Source organism: Quercus suber, unplaced genomic scaffold (assembly GCF_002906115.3).
Source record: "Quercus suber isolate HL8 unplaced genomic scaffold, Cork oak 2.0 scaffold_84, whole genome shotgun sequence".
Taxonomy (NCBI): domain Eukaryota; kingdom Viridiplantae; phylum Streptophyta; class Magnoliopsida; order Fagales; family Fagaceae; genus Quercus; species Quercus suber.
This window is the reverse complement of record NW_027069549.1, coordinates 1,000,916-1,023,191: the sequence shown is the minus strand read 5'-3', so window position 1 is coordinate 1,023,191 and position 22,276 is coordinate 1,000,916. Positions and strand designations below refer to the sequence as shown.

The following is a 22,276-nucleotide window of genomic DNA, read 5'->3' as shown; positions in this document are numbered from 1 at the left end:
AAAATCTGAAATGTTGGAGTATTTGTCCTTAAGCATATCATTTTTATTTTATTTTATTTTATTTTTTTTCGTTTGTTGGAGCTTGCATTTCTAGTGGTCCAAGTTTGAGATAGCAGTGACAATCCTATACGGTTGACTTTCCACAATTAGGTGCACCAAAAGTTCAAACTGACCAGTTTTAGTACATATCTTTGAGACTAGTGACATGAAATGTTGGACAATAGCTGAAGGGACTCCAACCCACATTCCTAATTCAAAGTTTGAAATAAAGTACTATTTATTCATTGAAGAAAACTTAAAAAAAAAAAAAAAAAAAAAAATTGGGATGTTCATAAAAAAAAACTAATAAAAAGTTTGGGATCACTAGGAGCTGGAAAGGCATGCTCTTAAACTATATTCATACTCGAAGCTGACAACGTTTCACCTAACATTTCATCTAAACCCCACCCCCCCAAAAAAATATCGTTTCTCCTAACTTTCTATACCTAAAATTTGAAGCCTAATACTATCAAAGGACACGCAGCTAAGATAATTAACTAGTAAGTTGAAGCCTAGTTATTGTATATTATAGTTGGGGGATGATCTTCTAGACCAAGAGGCCTCTTAACAATGGCTACGAAAGTAAGTTCAGGATACTTGTGTTGCCTGCTTCTACTGCTTCTCTCAGGCACTGCATTCTCTCAGTTGATTGTCAAGACTCTTCCCGGCTTCCCCGGCGAATTGCCATTTACACTTGAAACTGGGTATATGTTAATTTTCTTTGCTTTTGTATATAATGTAGCATACTAGCGTTCACAATAATCCTAGTAGGGATTAATTGACTGGTGATTATGTTGATGGGGCTTTGTATTCAGATACATAACTGTGGACGATGTTGAGTTCTTCTACTATTTCATTGAGTCGGAAGGGTTTCCGGGTGCTGATCCTCTTCTACTCTACTATAATGGAGGCCCTGGTTGTTCTGGTTTAAATGGATTTCTTTACCAGATTGGTATGCCATTCTTTCTCTGTCTTCTTCTTCTTGTTCAATATAGCCATACTTTAATTAATGAGGTTAATGTAGTGATCAGTGAATCTATTCTTTTAGGATTTACGTTCTTGTCTTTGCCAATGAACATGGATATAACAGGGTGCCAAGAGATCATACATATATACATGTGCAAGGTGAAGTATAAATTTAGGTTCATAATGGATTTTCTGTAGGTCAATTAAGACTTATGAGCTCATGTGCCAATCCCACTTTTGAGGGGGGAAAAAGAACAAAAAAATGGTTTGATTTATAGTTGGGTAGGTACTCTCCAGGAATTTCTTGGGGACCTTTTATACTAGTTCAAGTATGCCCATCAAGATAAAGTCATTACTTAAGCAGGCCACAAAATTTTTTTCCCAACTAATGACATGGCCTAGTATCATATAAGTAGTGTCAAATCATGAGTTCAGTTGAAAATGATGTTTTAATCTAACTTATTACCATTGCAAGTTGTTGAAAATATTGTGAAAATAATTGAGCTTATATCATTATACTTTTATCTGGTTAAATTGTTTTCCTAAAGATTGAATAAAAAAGTATTAGGTACCCTCAAAAGTATAACAACGTGGGTCCTAGCAATTGAATTTATAATGAGATTTGCCTTAATTTCATGTAATAAAAAAAGAGTACCACGTAACTGTAATTCAAGAATATTGAATAATTACTTAAACACAAAGAAAGGTAATAGATACAGTTTTTAAACAGTCCAAATATACTATTTGTCATTAAGTCTCCAAACACCATGCACTTCGTTTTATGTGTACTTTGTCCGATGCTAGAAGTAAGCAAATGGCGTTGATTTGTTATGGTTCTAACTTGTAATTAACCTTGGTGACTTCTATGATCTTCTGTAGGTCCATTAAAATTCAATATCACTGGTTACACTGGGGGCTTACCAACATTGATATATGAACCAAGCTCATGGTCAAAGGTACAAAGCAGTCAAAATTTTCATACAATCTTTTCCTTGTTATTATACCTGATAATAAATGATAATCCTTTTCAGACTGCCAACATAATATTCTTGGATGGACCTGTGGGTGCTGGCTTTTCGTATGCAACAGCGCAAGAAGCTTGGGACACAACAGACACTCTTTATGCAGCACAGCTCTATGAGTTTCTAAGAAATGTGAGTGTAATTTTTAAATTAATCTAGAAGATGCCATATATTTCCTTATTCTGTGCTTGGATGAAAATATTTCTCATGTCAAACCTGCAACACAGAGACTTGGAAGGGTAGGTGGGAGATAGGGTGAGGTAGGTGACATTGGGCTGCAAGTCAATTAGAATATTAGTAGATTTTCATGAAGGGAAAAATATGTTACTCACATGTGTGGATCCATACACTGTCAAAATGAACTGAACTTGCGACTTTAAGTCACGATTTTAAATGAAAAGCTTGAGTATTATATTACTTTATTACTCAATATTTGTTTATATATATATATATATATTTTTTTTTTTTTTGATCTATGATGCAGTGGTTGAGCATACACCCAAATTTCGTGAACAATCCAGTCTATCTTGGAAGCGATTCCTATGCAGGAATAATTACTCCAATTCTTGCTCAAAATATCATAAATGGTAACTTGCATTTAAAATTCCAGCATCCAAATGCAATAAATTTTGCCTCATTGAAACCAAGCCTATAGTAAACGAATCACATAAATAAATAACGTGGTTCAATTTTATTGATTTTTTCAGGCAATGAAGCAGGAGTTGAGCCGTTTGTTAATCTCAAAGTACATGATCTAACCTTAGGACTTGAATGACTTCAATTTTTTTTTTTTTGTTCTTCTTATCCTTTCAATTTGTTACTTCAATGAATATAATTTTCTTTAAAACAATATCAGGGATTCGTGCTTAGTTGCCCTCATACGAATACAGATCTTGAAACGAATGTAAAAATACCATTTGCTCACCGGATGGCTTTAATATCAGATACCATGTATGATGTAAGGGTTTTTATTCTCTCACATTCATATTTTCACATCCAACTTTATGTTATAAATGTGAATAGTATTTTTTCACCTTTTTGAAATGTGTACATCAGTTTATTAATTGTAAATATTTGTGTAAAATAGCGGATGTACAGAAGTGTAAGGGAATATTTTGCCTTTCAGGTCTTGACTCAAGTAATTTTCTTTCTTCTTTGTTGTTGTTTATTACTTTCTATTTCAGACAGCCAAAGATAGTTGCCATGGGAATTATGCTGACCCAGACAATTCAAACTGTACAGAGGCCCTATCAGCAATAAGTCAGGTTTATGGATTATCAGTTTTTTTGGTACTAAAACTAGGAATTTTTTTTCTCAATTCTCTGAGTAGCACAAATGAATGATCCTTAATTTGAATACTCAGTGCATAGAGCTAATAAGTGATCAAAATATATTGGAACCCGCTTGTGCTTTCTTGTCACCGAAAGCAAAAGAAATGGCAAAAGAAGAAAGAGCTCGAAGATCACTAAGAGAAAAATCAAACAATTTCATTCTACCATCAACTAGAATCGGTGACTTTTGGTGCAAAGTAAATCTCTCTCTCACTCTCTCTTGCATTTGTTATAAATGCAAGACCATATGATAGTGCATCTAATTATATTATTTGTCACTTTATTTTGGCAGAATTTTGATTATTTGCTCTCTGACATATGGGGAAATTATAAAAGTGTTCAAGATGCTCTTCATGTTCGACCGGTTGGTACATGCTTCATGATGAGACTATTAGGTGCAATGACATTCTAATTGGTTGAACAAATAAATCTCATGCGTTAAGGTGTTTGTGTTGTGACAACAGGGAACAGTGAAACAATTCTTTAGGTGCAATGTCACCATTGAGTACACAGTTGACACAGATGATGTTGTCCCAGTTCACAAAAATCTTACCGCCTCAGGCTTGCAAATCTTGGTGTTCAGGTTCCTATCTGGAACTTTTCTACTGTAACTAGTTGTTGAATTAATTACTGATTATAGCTTATACCATAATTTTTTTTAATAGAATGCATTAACTGAACTATATAATTTAACACACTTGGTGGTAAATATTTCAAAAGATCAAAGCTACATATACAATATCTTTCATAATTTATGACTTTGGGTTTATTATTGACACTATTTTATGGTCTATCATTTAAGACTTTCCATGCCCTTTCTCAAAATAATAATAATAATAATAATAATAATAATTTAAGAATTTCCATGCCAGTTGCCACCACATTAATTGTAAAAAATTTTGTGAAATGAATTGTGACTCTAAGACTTGTTTCTCCGAAAAAAAAAAAATCACTCGCATTATAAGATTTGTACCAAATCTATGAGCCTAATAATTAAAAATTTTGCTCTCTCTCTCTCTCTCTGCAGTGGTGATCATGACATGGTTATTCCTCATATCGGTATTGAACAATGGATACTTGCTCTAGACCTAACAATTGATACTGATTGGCGACCGTGGTTTGTCGATGGTCAAGTTGCAGGGTGAGTTTTTAATATATCAAATATTAGCATTTTTTTTTTTCTTTCTATATTTTTGTTGTTTACAATTTTTTTTTTTTAATATATCTAATAATGTGCATTATCATGCATCTAGGTACACAAGGAAATATACAGATGATGGGTACCGTTTGACATATGCAACTCTAAAGGCAAGGAAAAAAATTCTTAACTAAAATTTTCACTTCATTGGTCCAAACAATTAAATAAATTGTAGATAAAAACTTATTGTTATTATTATTATTTTAAAATTTTGCAGGGATCTGGACATTCGCCACCAGAGTATAAACGCAGGGAATGTTATGATATGTTCGACAGATGGATCCATTATTATCCTCTGTAGTTTTTTCTTTATCTTTTTATTTCTTAAATTTAGGCAAAATTTTCATGTGTAGTTTAATAATTGAAATTCAAGTTGATGCGACATTTGTCTCCAACAATGCAATCCTTGTTTTGTGTTGCTGTCTTGTATGCGGTATATGAACTTTTTGATATAAGAATGAACCATAATGAAAAAGAACTAGGTCATTAATTTCTGGTGATTTTACATATGCTCTTCAGCCTCTTCTGTATTCTTCTCTGAAGCTTAATTGATTTCAGTTCAATTGTAAAGACTCTGTCTTTGTAAAAAATCTATAGTCTCTCCCTCAGTCTGGTTATGGTTCTGACCGCCAGCTCACTGGTTTGCTGCTCTCTCTTTTATATTTGGGTAAACTACATATTTGGTCTATATCCTTTTGACCATATTTCATTTTAGTCTCTAACCTATTAATTGTGTCAAGTTGGTCTTTAACCTTTCAATTGTGTCAAGTTGGTCTCTAGCCTTTCAATACCGTGTCAATTTAGTCCTTATTATTATTTCTTGGATAGAAAAATCTGACGTGTCAAACGGCCTTTAAAAAAAAAAAAAAAAATTGCCACATCATCTGCCACCTGTCAAATCTTAAAAAAAAAAAAGAAAAAAACCCCAGTCAAATCTTTGCTTATTTCATTTGATAGAAGTTATAGAACCATGTCAATAATTTTTTTTTTTTTTTTAGATTAAATCTTTGATAGAACTACATCAATTTAAAGAAAAAAAAAAACCACTAACCAAAACAGCCCTTGAAGTTTTGGTTCCCTTTGTTAGCAAATCCATTAACTCACCCATGATTCACCTAATTTGGGTAAGTCTTGACTCAACCAAATTAAACATTTGGGTTAAATGAGTAAAGATTCATTGGGTAATCTAGTTAAATGAGTCTTAGTAAACTAACTGGGTAGTTTGTGGCAGAGCCAAAAATTCAGTTTAGGGGGAAGATTGAAAAACAATACTAATGAAAAAATTAAATTCAAAAATATGAATTGGTAATAATAACAAAATATTAAGAAAATTGAAACTAAAAATATATATATTTCATATTATTAAAACAACGAAACAAAAATAATCAATCATAGTTACTAACAATCAAAGTGGGAAACTAATTTGATTGCTTAAAATAAATCAATCTAAAAAAATAACTATGGGACCTACAATAATGCATACACCACATTTTCACAATTGTGAAAATAGTGGACTGTAAATTGGGAAGGAAATAAAGCAGTGAGTTCATGAATGTATGTTGTTCACCACTCAATTAACTATTTTCTCGAGTCACTGGGTTACGTTCAAATATGAGCGTCTCCCTCTGCTCTGCCATTTTTGTGGCTTACTCGGCCATGATTTAAAACATTGCGCTCTTTACTTCGCAGTAGCCAAGAATAATGGGGAGGTTATCTGCCAATACGGAGACTGGCTTAAAGCCATTAGGGGTGGGGCTCGATCACCTCCTCGCAGGAAGTTTGTAAGGGAAGAAGCTGGAGTGAATGTTGACAGGCAAACAAACTGGTTTGGGCAGGTCAGCAACGAACCAGTTAATGGAGATGACAACGCTACACTTCAAAACCCTAGGGCACCGGTTCAGTTACGTGATAAGGGAAACAACGAAAAACAAGGAACAGTTTTGGATGGTGCAAATATGGCAACTGAAAATAAGGGAATTTTAGAGACAAATATGGAGGTGCGATCTACTAATTACGTGGAGTTAAATTCAAATGTAACTGTTGGGGTTGAGTCCATGCACGTGCTGCCTATGGAACCAGTCGGTGAGCCTTATAGCCTAAAGAAAAAACCAACTTGGACTAGGCTTTGAAGAATGGAGATTGGGCCTGTGGAGTTTTTTAAAGAAGGAGCTATGTCTGTGTTGGGGAAAAGGCTGTCTAGCAATGAGGGGAGTGGCCAGGTAGATGTTGAACAGTATGTAAAGGTGAAACAGGTGAAGAGTAGTGATGACGCAAATTTAGAAGAAACGGCAGGGGTGCCCATGCACCTTTGCCGGGCACAATGAAGCTCCTAAGTTGGAACTGCCAAGGGCTTGGGAACTCTTGGACAGTTCGAAGCCTTCACAAGCTAGTGAGGGATCAAGCTCCCACAGTTTGTTTCTTAATGGAGACTAGGCTGGATAAAGATGGTTTTAAAAAACATGGTAGAGAGTTGCCTTTTCCGAATAAGTTCATTGTTAAAAAGCCTTATTCTAGAGGAGGTTTAGCATTGTTATGGAAAGCTGAAGTTAAGTTAGAGGTTATTAATTTTACTGAAAATCATATTTTGGCAAAGGTGGTGGAGGAGGATGGGTTTACTTGGTTTCTCACATGGTTTTATGGGTGGTCGGAAGCGAGTGAAAAAAACAAGTCTTGGGCACTATTGTCTCATGTTTCTTCATTTATGGATGGACCTTGGTGTTGTGTAGGAGATTTAATGCAAACCTTCATCAATCAGAAAAGCAGAGCAGACATCCACCTCAATACAAACATATGGAAGACTTTCAAGTAGCATTGGAGGGGTGTAATTTATTTGACCTGAGTTTTCAAGGGTATAAGTTTACATGGAACAATAAAAGACCTGGTGCAACAAATACTAGAGAACGGCTGGATCGGGCTGTGGTGAACCGGCAGTGGAAGGATAAGTTCTCAGCTAGTACCTTAATCCATGGGTTTAGCTATGCCTTTGATCATGTCCCGCTCTTTCTACATATTAGAACACATCGTGATTTTGGGGGAAGCGGTCCATGTGGATTTAGGTTTGAGGAATCTTGGCTGCTATGGGATGAGTGTGAGGAGGTGGTTACGGAATCTTGGATTAATTCAGGTGAGGAAGCAACTGGTTCAAGGGCAACTGTGGAGAAAATTAAGAGTTGTGGCGCAAATTTGATGGCCTGGGGTTCATCCAAAATACCCCCTAATACGGATGAGATAAAACAATTGACTAAGAAAATTGAGAATATGAATAAAGAGGAGTTAACAGAGGAGAGTAGAGAGGACGCTTTGACTGCTAGCAAAAAATTGGATGATCTTCTTCTTAAATAGGAAATTTTCAAGGCACAAAGGTCACGGGTATCCTAGCTAAAGCATGGGGATCGGAATACAAAATTTTTCCACTCAAAAGCTTCCTAAAGGTGTCAAAGAAATTTTATACATGGTATCCAGAATCAACAGGGTGATTGGGTTGAGAACATTACTGATGTGGCAGAGGTGGCTGTGGATTATTTTTAGAATATATTTCACTCAGGTACATGTGAAAGGATGGAGGATTGTCTCAACACTGTTCCTCAAAGGATGACTACTAATATGAAGGAAGAGTTGTCCAGACCATATACTGTGGAGGAAGTAACAGCTGTATTATTTCAGATGTGACCTACAAAAGCTCCGGGACCCGATGGTATCAACGCTCTCTTTTATCAAAAGTTTTTGCATATTGTTAGTAATGATGTTAGCTCAGCTGTGTTGGAATTTCTGAATTCTAGAATCATGATACCCATCTTGTGCTTATACCCAAAATTAAGTCTCCTGAAAAGATGACTGATTTCAGACCTATTAGCTTATGCAATGTTATTTACAAAATAATTTCTAAAGTCCTAGCTAATAAACTAAAAACTATACTGCCTCAATTGATTTCTCCTACTCAGAGTGCCTTTGTGCCAGGCCGCCTCATTACTAATAATGTACTGATAGCCTATGAAACTTTACATGCCATGCACAAGAGGAAAAAGGGGAAAAAAGGAGCTCTAGCTTTGAAGTTAGATGTTAGTAAGGCTTATAATCGAGTAGAATGGGCCTTTTTAAAGGGGATGATGGTTAGACTAGTGTTTCCTGAGGATTGGATAAATAGAGTGATGAGTTGTGTCACCACACCTTCCTTTTCTATTCGAATTAATGGTAAAGCTTATAGAAATATTATTCCATCGAGAGGGCTCTGTCAGGGGGACCCTTTATTACCTTATTTTTTTCTGTTGTGTGCAGAAGGGTTCACATCCTTGCTTTCCAAAGCTGAAGATGAGGGAAGATTACATGGTGTTCAGATATGTAGAAGGGCGCCTTCTATTTCTAACTTGATGTTTGCAGATGATTCATTAATTTTCTATTGAGCAAACCAGGAGGAGGTGCAGGTGATTTCTAATATGTCAAAATTGTATGCTGAAGCTTCTGGACAATGTATTAATTTGGAGAAGTCGTCAATTTATTTTAATGGAAATACACCTGACAGTTAGGAGCAATGGATTAAAGAAGCTTTGGGAGTGGTGGAAGTGGATAGATTTGATACTCATTTGGGTTTACCGACTTTGGTTGGTAGAGCCAAGTACCAAACTTATGCCTACTTGAAGGAGCAGTTTGGAAAAAACTTCAGGGGTGGAAGGGTAGAATGCTCACTTGTGTAGGTAAAGAGGTTCTAATTAAAGCTGTGGCCTAATCTATTCCAACATATACTATGGGAGTGTTTTTGTTGCCAGCAAAGCTTTGTGATGAACTAGATTCTCTTTGTGCAAGATTTTGGTGGGGGCAGACTGAGGATGAATGGAAAATTCATTGGAAGAGTTGGAGTTTTTTGACACAACAAAAGAAGGTGGGTGGAATGGGATTCCGATATCTCAGGAGCTTCAATCTAGCTATGTTGGCCAAGCAAGGGTGGCGGATGATACAAGACCAAAATTCCCTGTTATCTAGATGTTTTAAGGCCAAGTATTTTCCGTGATGTGGTTTTTTGGAGGCGGAAGATTGTCCAAACAGCTCCTATGTTTGGAAGAGTATGCTGGCTGCTCAACAAATTTTGAAAAAGGGGTGCTACTAGAGGGTGGGAACCGGTTCTTCAATCTGAGTGATCGAAGATAAGTGGATACCAAATCATCCGGGTAATAAAATTTTATTTCCCAGTGAATATGATGAATGGGAATGGAGAGTATCGGATCTAATTGATTGGAGGGTAAACCAATGGGATAGGGACAGAATTTATATGATTTTTCATCACTTTGATGTGGAGGCAATTATTCGAACCCCTTTGAGCAGAAGGCAAGTGGAAGATAGGATGGTGTGGATGCATTGTTGTAATGGAAAATATGCAGTTAAATCTGGATATCGGGTTGCTCGCATGTTGGCCGAAGATGCTATTGGTAGAGAAGAAAGTTCTGAGCAAAGAACAGAGAGCCGGGTCTGGTCTCAGCTTTGGAAGCTCAGGGTGCCTAACAAAATCAAGATATTTGGATGGAGAGCTTGCCTTAATATCTTGCCATCAAAAGTGAATTTAGCCTAAGGAAGATTCTGACAGATGCTACATGTGGGCTATGCCAAAGATTTTTGGAAACAGTATCGCATGCAATATGGTCATGTAGTGCTGCTCAGGATGTTTGGGCTAGTCCTAATGCTCGGATACAGAAGTGTGGTGGAGAGTTTGATGAATTTTTGCACCTGTTTCAGTTCATGATGTCCAAACTATCACTGGAGGAACTTGCGAATTTTCTGGTCATTTGCTGGCTGATTTGGCACCATCGTAATACTCTGTTACATGGTGGAGCAATGCAACATCCTGGGCATCTGATTTGGAGAGCCACAAAATATGTAAGGGAGTACAGCGATGCCCAAGATTCACTTGCACTTGGTTCGGTACAATCTGCTGTTCTGCAAAACTAGAAGCCTCCAACGGGTCAGCTGTACAAGTTAAATTTTGACGCAGCTGTGTTTGCAAATGGATCGGGTAGTGGTGCTGTGATCCATAATGCAGCTGGAGACGTAATAGCTGCGTTATCAGTTAGAGGAGCAGCGGTAAATGATAGTGAGAAGGCAGAGGCTGCAGCTTGTCGGACTGCACTGGAATTTGCAATAGATGCGGGGTTCTTGGAGCTGATTATCGAAGGGGATAATGTGACGGTCATGAGCGTGATGTCTTCCTTGTCTCCAAACTGGTCTCGCCTGGGGGTCATTTATGATGATGTTCGTTGCCTTGCAACAGGCCTTCGCCAAGTAGTTTTCAGTAGTTAGACGCAGTGCCAACTCTGTGGCCCATTCTTTAGCGCGTTATGCCAATGTACTAGATGAAGAAGTTGTGTGGTTGGAAGAATCACCACCACCAGCTCGTGAAGCCTTGTTATTTGACTCTTCTTTTATAAATGAATGAAGTTTGGTTGGCCTTTCCAAAAAAAAAATTAACTATTTTCTCAATTGCAAAATTTATTGTGAAGAAAGTTGCGTTTGTTTACTGGTCCTTTGTGTTTTTGACTTGGCCATGTTCTTCTTGACATCCAGGCAATTCTTGCCAATTTCCATTGGTTCTCTGTCTCTAGTATTCTCTATGATGCCAACTCTGTGGCTCATGCTTTAGCTTGCTATGCTAGACATATTTCTTCTTATGTTTTTTGAATTGACAACTCTCCTCCCATTGCTATGGAAGCATTGTATTTTGATTTGGGTCAATTACAGTTATAAATGATAATTTGGTTTGGTATAACAAAAAAGCTTCAAATTAAATCCAAAGTTTAAAATAGTTACAAATTAAGTTGTATAGTTTTTTTTTAATTTCAAACTAAATCCTTAAAATTTTAAAAAGTTTAAAGTTTAAATTCATATGATTTATAATTCAAGGTTGAAGTTTGAAACTAAAGAAATCTCTTGAAATTTAGGGTTTAATTTGAAACTTCAAAAAATACGGGGTTTTATTTGAAACCATATTTAAATATAGGGTTCAAAATATAATCTATCCTTGGTCCCCCCCCAGCCTCCTAAGGCATACACTGATACACATACCAAAAATGGGAAAAAGTCCAATGGTACAAAACAATCTGTCTCTACCACATATATGATACACCTCTCTTATAACTCCAAACTCAACTCAACAACAATTCATCAAACGTTCTTGAGCTCTACTCATTTGTCATTCTCCTAACCTTCTATATTAAAAAAAAAAGAAAAAAAAAAAGTAACATCATTGCTTAAGTGGTAAGTTTGAAACCTGGTTATTGTACCTTTACAATGTCTTCCAAAGCAATTTCGGCATGCTTGTATATGCTGCTTCTACCGCTTTTATCGACTGGCACTACAATCTCACACTGGATTGTCAAGACTCTTCCAGAATTCCATGGCAAATTACCCAGTGGGTATGCATTATGAGTAATTCTTAGGTACTTCTATAGTATAGAGAATGGTGCTCCCTTCTCTCACATTCATAGTGGGGTCTGCTCATTAAATTCATGGTGGGGTCCACTATGAATGTGAGAGGAGGGGAGCACCATTTCTCCGTGCTCCGAGAGTACCTAAGAATTTTCCATGCGTTATTAGTTTCTGCAGTTAAGACTGTACTTTATTTATTTTCTAAAAAAATTATAGAGCACAAGTTAATTGATTGGTGGATGAGAATTTGTATATAGATACATTAGTGTTGGTGAAGTGGAATTCTTCTACTATTTTGAACCCGGTGTAGGAAATATTGTAGTGAATAAACAAGTTCTGATATAACAAATAATATCTTAAATAATTAGCAAGAAAATACAATAAAGACAGTTTAGAATAATCTCACAATGCTATAGAATCACATTGCGAAAGTGTTGTCTTTAAAGGTTAATTCATGCTACCCGAAGTAAAACTCGATGTGACTGGTTCTCTTGGCCAAAGAACCCCCTAAGATTAGACAATAGCCAGTGGCGACTCTAGGAATTTTGTTTAGCGGGGTCATTAAAAATTTTTAATAAAAAAGAATTTGAATATATCAAGTTACAGACCAAAAAAAAAAAATAATAATAATAATAATACATGAAGTTTTACAATTTCCTTCTATAAGTATTCAAATTTTGAATTGTTATATAATAGTTCATTATAAGTATCTATTGCCAATGTGGGTAGTTATGAGCCTATAATCATTTTATTTTGTTAAGTTTATCTAACATTTTTATTTTTATGCAGTTTTTATTATCTATTTGTTATTGTTTTTATAAAAATATTTTAAACTAAATGACTAAACTAAACTCATTGGTTTTGTATTAATTATTGACATATACAACTACACTCATTCATACATAAAATTATACATTAGTGTCTACTTAATCAATCAAATACTTGGACAATCACTAACTTGACATTTTCTTTTCCTTGAATTTTATTAACTTTATAACAAAAAAATTATTATAACATGATAACAATATACACATATGTAACAAACCATATCTATTTCCTAATTATTAAATTATATATATTTATATTATAATGTACACACAAACATCTACACACATCATAATTCACACAAATAATATTACAACAAAAAATAATGCACACAATCAATATTAGACACACTCACACACATAATATAAATTTATAAAAAATAATGACACTTACAATTCACAAAAACTTACTTTTTATTCTTAGAGTTGGAAAAACTTGTAATAAGGGTGTGTAAAATTTAAGTCAAGGTGTGCAAATATATTTTTAAGAAAAAAATTATAGTATTAAACTAACAAAAAAATTATTTTTCTATATATAATTATTTTTTTTTGGGAAGTCAGGGGGTTCATTTGAACCCCGTAAGAATAGTGTAGCGCCGCCCATGACTATAGCGTCAACCTTTGTGATGGACCACTTCCATTTACGAAGGTTCAAAAACAACCCTCTATTGCCTTTCTTTAGAACAAATATAAATTGTCAAAAAATATATGGGAGAGACATATAAAAGTATTGTGTATATATAAAATATAGAGCAGTAAAATATGACTTATAAGAAAGGGTGTGATGATGGGTATTATATAGGTTATTCGTGACAATAAAAGCCTAGCGGCTATATTATCCATTATTGCGCAACGGCAATTTTACTCATAAATTTCCAATGGCTAAAAATTAAATAAATAATAAAAGTGTTTGGAACACACACCCACACCAACAATCCCCCACATGTAACAAACACAAAATAGGAAAGGCAAGCAACTAAAGAATGCATGCATCAATATGGTACCAAAAGGTTTTAGCCATACTTAGGATAAATAAGTAGGAACCAAAAGACAATGGTTGAGTGTTCCCAAAAAAAAAAAAAAAAAAAATGACAATGGTAGAGTTAAAACTCTTTTAACCAAGCTATTAGTAATCCAAACTTACTACCCACATAACTTTCTTTACCAAGATTGTTCTTAAGCAGGTGAGAGCTCTAGAGACCTATCCAAAAAGTCTCATAAGAAGCAACATAACTTCCACTCACGCATAGTTGGCATCCATCAAGAGTGCATGCAAGATACCTCATCCCAACAAGTAGGGAGTATGGATCCATTAAGACCCTAGAGCTCAACCTCCAACAATCTACAACCTAGTCGGTGACATCCATTAGGAGTGTGTGCAGATACACCCTACCCCAATAGGTAGGGATATGGATCCATTAAGAGTGCAAGCTCATCCTCACTAAATTCTGCAACTTAGTCAGTGGTATCCATCAAGAGTGTGTGTAGATACACCCCATCCCAACAGATAGGGATATGGATCAATTAAGAGCCTAAGCTCATCCTCACCAAATTCTGCAACTTAGCACTGCTCACACCATAGGGATGGACTCATTACTATTCTCGTTACCAAGATAGTGGAAAACATATAACAAATTACAGTGCCCACATGGATCACTAATGACCTCTACCCATTTAACCTCTTGCGTGGAATCACCCATCATAGAGGTTAGGCATTAGCTACAGTGTTATAACTTGGGTATCAGTCCAATCCCCCTAAATGTCTCATTCACTAGCCTTCTTACTAGTGGTTTGGTTAAAGAATCGGCCAAATTCCTTTCAGGCCTCACAAAGTCCAATGACATAACATCATTATCAATAAGCTGCCTCAGCCTCAATTGGATATGTTGACTTTTCCCATTATAAACTTTGCTCTTAACACGTGTTATGGCAACTTGACAATCACAAGGAAAGCAAATAGAGACAATAGAGTTAGTAATGGAGGCATATCAATTAATAAACTTTTAAGCCACACAGCTTCGAACTCAGCCTTCTCTAAGGCTACTAACTATATTTCCATGTTAGATCTCTATGCAAGTCTTCTTGGATGACATCCAAAAGACAACCCCTTCAACTAGTGTGAACACATATACACTAGTGGACTTCACATAATCTATATCAGAGATCTAGTTAGCATTATAATATCCTTCTAAAACAACAGGATAACTACAATACGGCAAACAAAAATAAGAAGTCCCCTTTAAATATCCCAATAATATAGATATTGCATTCCAATGCTCAACACTAGGATTATGAGTATGTCTACTCAATCTACCAACATCATATGCAATATCAGGGCGACTATAGTTTGTCAAAAATATTAAACAACCAATAGTTTGTGCTTATTTATCTTATGAAACATTATCAGCACAATTTTTGACCTAGTGCACCTTTAAGTCATAAATAATAGACATAGGTGCATATCAAAGTGTTCAATTTTTTTTTTCTCCACATAATCAGATTGTGATAGTACAATGCAATCATTATCCCTAAGAATCATGATGCCTAAAATAACATTTGTCTCAACCAAAATTTTCATATCAAATTTAGAGGCAAGAAAACATTTAGTATCATGCACAACATTAAAGCTAGTCCCAAATATAAGTAAGTTATCAACATATAAACAAATAATGACACCTTCACTATTATTTAATTTATTTTATATATATATATATATATTAATATATTTATCCTCATGACCATAAATCACAAATCCATGTGTAAGCATCATATATCAAAATTTTCATGTCATTGTATAGGTGCTCGTTTTAATCCATACAAGGATTTAACCAATTAACAAACTTTAAGGTATTGTCCAAGGACAACACAACCCTTGAGTTGCTCTATATATATATATATATATATTTTTTTTTTTCTAATTCATCTATTAGAAAAACAGTTTTAACATCCATATGATGTATAATAGGTTTGTAAATAGATACAATGACAAAAAACATTCTTGTAGATACAATGACAAAAAACATTCTTATAGATGCAATTCTAATAACTGAAGAATAAATATCAAATAATCAACATGATATTTTTGCTTATAGACTTTAGCTACCGAGCATGCCTTATACTTATCTATCATCCCAATCAATTATAATTTTCTTTTAAAAACCTACTTGCAACCAATAGGCTTAACCTTTGGTGGAAGCTCAACCCATTCCAAGCGTGATTAGACATAATCTAATAATTTGTTAAAAGCTTCCAACCATAGTGGTGCATCAACAAATTTAATTGCATCATAATAACTTACATGTTCAACTTCAATAATATAGGTAAGAAAATTGTTACTGTAACTCTTTTTCTCCCTAGATCGCTCACTTCTTCTCAATTCTTGCACATCATAACAAGATCATTAGAAGTATCAATAGGTTCATGAAATATATATTCCTTATTTTTCAAAGAAACTCATACTTAAGGAAAATATTTTTAAGATTCAATAATAGTATTAAATTCTAAATACATCACTATTGATGAAAATAATTCTATATCATGAACTATGATGATGTGAAAATAGTCAGTAGTGTAGGTCCGTCTAGATGAAGTAGGAATCTTGTCGCTGTATCTACGAGTGTTTTGAAAAGTCGTCTTTAGGTGGTCACTGGTGTGGTGCCTGCGACAAAGTCATTGATGATAAAGTCAGTGTATAAAAGCTTTTTAGGAAGTAAGAAAACTTGGAATATCAAAGTTACGTGTGCTAATAAGTTTTGGTTGTGTGTCTATGTACCTTGTCTAGTTCTGTGAGCGTGTATATATAGCTTCATATTTTCTAGCCGTTGGGGCCTTAATTGTGGCTTTAGTGCTCTCTTTGTAACGCCTTAGGGCTTATTAATGCGGGTTTTGATGAGCTACCACTCGTCTGACATCTAATTGGAAGTTGTCCAAGGCATTGAAACTTCTTATTAATGACTTGCCTTCCCTTGTCCATGCTGTGGCTAGGTGGATGACGGTGTTTGATGAGGTTGTCTGGGCAAGAGATTTCGTCGATCCCATCAACTACCTCCCAGGTTTTGTGGTCGTCCTTGCGTGCCATGACAAACACCAGAAGGTGAAAGGTTTCTTGAGCAAACACTCCTCTTGGGATCTCGTTCCACATTTAATGTGTAGTGGTGGTGTCGTACACATTATGGCCACGTGGCGCGCTCTAACTGGTGGAGTTAATGCCCCACTTGTGTGACTTTCGAGTTTCCCCCTGGTTCTTAGTTTCTTATGCCTAGTTTTTCAACTTCCTTTCTTTTCTCTTTCCCTTTCGCTTTTCCCTTTTATTCACCATTATTGCTCTGTGCTTCTTCTTCTCCGAGTTGCTCTACCCTATGATTTTCTTGCGCCTTTCCTTCCTATAGTTGCTTTCTTTAAGGTATGTCTTCTTCTTTTTTTACCTCCTTTGCCCTTTCTAGCATAGATAAATTGTACTGGTTTTTTATTCTCTTTTCTGTTTTGGGTTTTTAGCATTTTATCCTTCTTTTCTCGTTTTCTGTGGTTCCATGGTTAGTAGCTCTGAAGTTAGGATAGTTTGCCCCTCTATTTCAATCCTTTTGGTGCATTTAGGGGCTTCTCTAGGTGTTTCCTGTACCTTTTCTCCTTTAGTTGAAGGCTTTGTTTTTAAGGGTAGTAGCCTAAGTGTAGTGTTGGCAGATCTGTCTCCTTTACTCTGCCAGTCAGCTGATTGGTTTATGGATTTAATAGGTGAGCAGAGAGTGATGTCGGAGGTGAGATCTAGTGAGGTCGAGACAGGGTTGTCGTCTAGCGACGATCTCGTGGAGATGGAGGAGGATACCGCGGCTTCTGGCCTATGGGAGATTAGGGCTTTCCATGCCCTTAGGGAGGTATGTGGCCTGGACGTTGAACGCTCTCCTGGTTTAGGGATAGGTTCCAATTCCCTGAGAGGGTTAGGGTTCATCTTCCTCACAAGGAGGAACGAGCATTTCACTTTTCGCTTGGGGAGGTGTACTTCTACGAGGCTACTTTCTTGTGTAGGCTTAGATTTCCTGTCCACCCCTTCATCATGGAGCTTTTAGGTCATTGCAAAATTGCTCCCAGGAAACTTATGCCAAACTCGTGGAGGATAGTAATCAGCTATATGGAGATATGGCTGGCTGCCACTAAAGGAGATATAATTAAGGTGGACGAGTTCACTTACTTGTACCGTTTAAAGGAGTCCAAAGAATATGGGTACTATGAATTGGTGCCTTGGGTGAGGAAGGCTAGGATCATCAAGGAGCTGCCCTTGTCAGTCAGATATTGGAAATCCCGATTCTGTTTTATGTTTGGGGATGAGTGGGAGACTCATTCTGATGAAGTTTGGGTTGACATCCCTAGGTTGCTTCATCGGTGGAGAACCCTGAGTCTAGGTGCGTCGTCTTTTCTGCCAGTCCGTCCTTCGTTCTTTTGTATACATTTTTGTTGTTGCTAACTCTCCTATTTGTTGTCTTTTGCGTAGTTAAGAAGCGGTCAAAGCTTAAGAGCAAGTACAGGCAACATGTCGAGGCGGTTATAGAGTACACAAAGACGATTGATCACTTCGACGACCTGGTTGACCCACACACTTTAGCTCTTCACTACCTTAGTCCGAAGCCTTCTGCTTATGTCCTATGCACCATAGAGATCGAGGAGAAGAAGAGTAAGCGTTTACTCAGCTCGTCGTTGTCATTCCTTTTTTCTCTCTTTCTTTCCATTTTTTGTTTTTATTTTTATTTTTTACAAGTGTTTTCCTTTTATAAAGATGATGATGAAATTCAACCAGGGGATGTATGCAAAAATGAGGGCCAAGAAGAACGAGCCCCTTTCCAATCTCGAGAAAGGTGGTGCATGTTGTGGAGAAGGGGGGTCTCCGTCACTCCAACTACTCTCGTCACTAAATGACAAGGACAACTTCCCCAGCTACCTCGGTTGAAGAGATCACTCCATACCTGAAGAAGCAGTGCATGGCTGACAAGGGAAAAGATAAGGCAGATTCCCGCTCGTCCAGCATTTGGGACAACACTGGTCTTGCACTAACGAGGGTGCAATTTTCTCTAGCATGTCCTTTAACAAGGTTGTAGGTTGTCATATCCACAAACTCGTCCAGGTAGTGTACTTGTGCAATTTTACCTTTCCTTTTCCCTTCTTTTATATCATTTTGAAAGTTGGATCTTCTTTTCAGGTACTGGGGGAGACCATTCATATTACCTCAAAGTAACTAAGCCACGAGGCAAAGGCTATGTCAGTGGGGTCCTAGGTGGAGGCCTTGGAGGCGAAAAACTCAAAGCTGAAGAAGGACCTCATAGCTGCCATGGATGAGGCTAATACTGCCAAGGAGAAGGCTAGGGTCTTGTCTGACGATTTGAGGGCAGAAAAGCGATTGACCTTGGAGAAGGATGAGTAGCTCTTGGCCGTAAAGGAGAAGATCAAAACCGTCACTACTAAGTCTGTCGAGGCCTTTTAGCAGACTGAGGAGTACAACACTGTACTCTTCAATTGGTATTACAAGGGTTTCGAGCTCCTCCGGCGATACCTCGTCAAGCACTCCTTCGACATGGATCTAGAAAACTTGTATATGGAGGAGGTAGATAAGGAGATGGCGGCAGACGAGGATGATGCTCCAGAGAATGCTTCAATGCCTCCCCCTGCTAGTGGTGACGAAGCTACTGTTTGAACTTGCTTATGTACAAGTTGCATTTTTTTATTTTTTAGTGCCGGGTGTGTTTTTTGGGCTTTTGATTCTATTTTCAAAATATTATTTTTATTCTAATTTAAGAACAATGCTTATTGCCCAATGTTTTTGGGCTTCTTATTTTAGGCAAAGTGTGTTTGTGCTTACCATTTATTTTTATGCCTTCATTGATTGGTCCTTTATTTTGGCCTCTTGTGGCTTGCCAAAGCCTCCTTCCTCGTTTGTGAGGGTTTGGTCACTCTTAGATTAGGTGTTTGGCTGATTAGTCTTCGTCACTGTTGACTATTATTATTTAGCCAATTTTTAGGTGACTTACACCTATTTAAGGGATCTTGCCCTTTTGCTTTGTTAGTAATTTACATCTATCGAGATGGAATCTTATTACTTAACTAATTTTTAGGTGACTTACACCCATTTAAAGGATCTTGCCCTTGGCTTCATTAGTAATTTACTTCCGTCTAGGAGGAATTTTATTACTTAACCAATTTTTAAGTGACTTACACCCATTTAAGGGATCTTGCCTTTTGGCTTTCTCAGTAATTTACATCCATCTAGGCGGAATCTTATTACTTAGCTAATTTTTAAGTGATTTACACCCATTTGAGAGATCTTGTCATTTGGCTTCATCAGTAATTTACATCCGTCTAGGCGGAATCTTATTATTTAGCTAATTTTCAAGTGACTTACACCCATTTAAGAGATCTTGTCATTTGGCTTTGTTAGTAATTTACATCTGTCTAGGCGAAATCTTATTACTTAGCCAATCTTATTACTTGGCCAATTTTTGAGTGGCTTCTAAGCATACATGCAGTATATTGGGATATTGGCTTAATAGTACTTATATTAATTTCTTTCAAATGTGAATACAATCGTCTATTACATTTTTTGGTGGTACCTCTTCAAATGCTTAATATTCCATGGTCATGGCAGCTTTCTCTCATCCATCGTTTCCAGATGATAACTGCCTTGTCTTGAATAATGGATGACCTTGTAGGGCCCTTCCTAGGTTGGAACAAGCTTCCCATGGGTTGGATCCTTAGTAGCAGGCGTGACTTTGCGTAAAACAAGGTCCCCTATGTTTAGTTGCCTAAGTTTCACTCTCTTGTTGTGGTATTCTGCCATCTTTTGTTGGTAGTTCATCATCTTTTGGGATGCTCCATCCCTTACTTCGTCAAGGCAATCTAGGTTGACTTTCAGCTGATTGCCGTTGCTACTCTCACCAAAGACTTCTCTTCTCATGCTATTGATTCCTACTTCGACTAGAATTACTGCCTCGATGTCATAAGTAAGCTTGAAGGGAGTTTCTCTTATCGAGGTTCTCGCTATAGTTTTGTATGCCCACAGGACGTTTGGTAACTCTTCTAGCCAAGCGCCTTTTGCTTCTTCCACCCAAGCTTTGATGATCTTGACGAGTGTGTGATTCGTCACTTCCATTTTTCCGTTGGCCTAAGGGTGGCTTGGAGATGAAAACTGGTTCTTGATCCCCAACCCTGAGCGAAAAGCTCTAAAGCTTTGGTTGTCAAACTGCCGCCTGTTGTCAGATATGATCATCCGTGGGATCTCGAATCTTCAAACTACATTCTTCCAGATGAAGTTTTGGATCTTTGCCTCCGTGATGGTTGCAAGGGCTTCTGTTTTAAACCACTTTGTAAAATAGTTAATAGCAACCAGTAAAAAATTTACCTGTCTCTTACCTCTGGGTAATGGGCCCATGATGTCAATTCCTCATTAGGCGAACGGCCACGGGGAGGTTATTGGCATCAGTCTCTCTGCTGGGATGTGCAGAACATTTCCAAATCTTTGACATTTATCGTACCTCTCGATGAACTCCCTTGCATCCTTCTGCATAGTAGACCAAAAGTAGCTTGTTCTGATTATCTTACTTACCAGGGACCTCGGGCTTGTATGGTCTCTGCAGATTCCTTCATGGACCTCCTCCAAGATGTATTTGGCCTCGCTTTCGTCGATGCACTTTAGGTAAGGCATGGGGAAACCTCTTTTGTATAGGGAGTCGTTCATGATAGTGAACCTGGCTGCCCTTTTCTTGACTTTCCTAGCTTCCTCAATGTCTTGTAGAAGCCATCCATCTTGGAGGTAGGATAGAATTGAGGTAATCCAACTGTCTTTACTCTGGATGGTGAGGGTGAGGATTTCTTCAATGATAGGATGCTCTTGGACTTCCATCATTACATTCGTGCTCGTCAACTTTGCCCCTGAAGACGCCTGTTTTGCTACCTCATCGACCCTCATATTCTAGCTTCTGGGGACTTGTATGATTTCTACCCGATCAAATTCTCGAGTTAGATGCCTCATCAGTCTCAAGTACTTCTGCGTCCTTTCCTCCTTTACTTCATATTCTTCCTTTATCTATCCCATGACCAGCTTTGAATTGCTCTGGAGGAGTAAGTTTTTGGCACCCAATGCCTTTCCAACCTTTAGTCCCGTCAGTATTGCCTCGTATTCAACTTTGTTGTTGGTGGCAAGGAACATCAGTTGAACTCCATACTTGAGCATTTCTCCTTCTAGGGTGATGAAAATAACCCCTACTCGCCCCTCCTTTCGGGCTGACAACCTATCAGTCTGGACCATCCATTGTTCTACTTCATCCAATACTCTATCCTTGTCTAGGACTGTGAATTCGACGATGAAGTCTGCTAGTGCCTATGCTTTGATAGCTATTCTAGGGTGTACTCAATGTCAAACTGACTGAGTTCGATTGCCCACTAAATCATCCTTCCTACAGCCTTAGGTTTGTTCATAGACTTTCTGATGGGTTGGTCCGTCATCAC

At 37.0% G+C, this 22,276-nt stretch overlaps 2 protein-coding genes across 2 annotated transcripts; one reads left to right on the top strand and one right to left on the bottom strand.

Annotated features, from left to right (window-relative positions):
- The first annotated feature begins 437 nt into the window (after nucleotides 1-437).
- On the top strand, nucleotides 438-5,063 carry LOC112010407 (serine carboxypeptidase-like 7). The gene is made up of 14 exons (XM_024042749.2): nucleotides 438-743; nucleotides 855-991; nucleotides 1,885-1,961; nucleotides 2,037-2,159; nucleotides 2,512-2,614; nucleotides 2,735-2,772; nucleotides 2,884-2,985; nucleotides 3,212-3,292; nucleotides 3,391-3,555; nucleotides 3,651-3,722; nucleotides 3,823-3,941; nucleotides 4,386-4,499; nucleotides 4,612-4,666; nucleotides 4,774-5,063. Exons 1-14 carry the CDS (start codon nucleotides 610-612, stop codon nucleotides 4,855-4,857), a joined length of 1,404 nt encoding a protein of 467 aa, XP_023898517.1. The 5' UTR covers nucleotides 438-609; the 3' UTR covers nucleotides 4,858-5,063.
- A 16,152-nt stretch (nucleotides 5,064-21,215) lies between these two features.
- Nucleotides 21,216-21,737, bottom strand: LOC112010319 (uncharacterized). Its single transcript, XM_024042663.1, has one exon. The coding sequence runs from the start codon at nucleotides 21,735-21,737 to the stop codon at nucleotides 21,216-21,218; it is 522 nt and encodes a 173-aa protein (XP_023898431.1).
- Nucleotides 21,738-22,276: the final 539 nt, after the last annotated feature.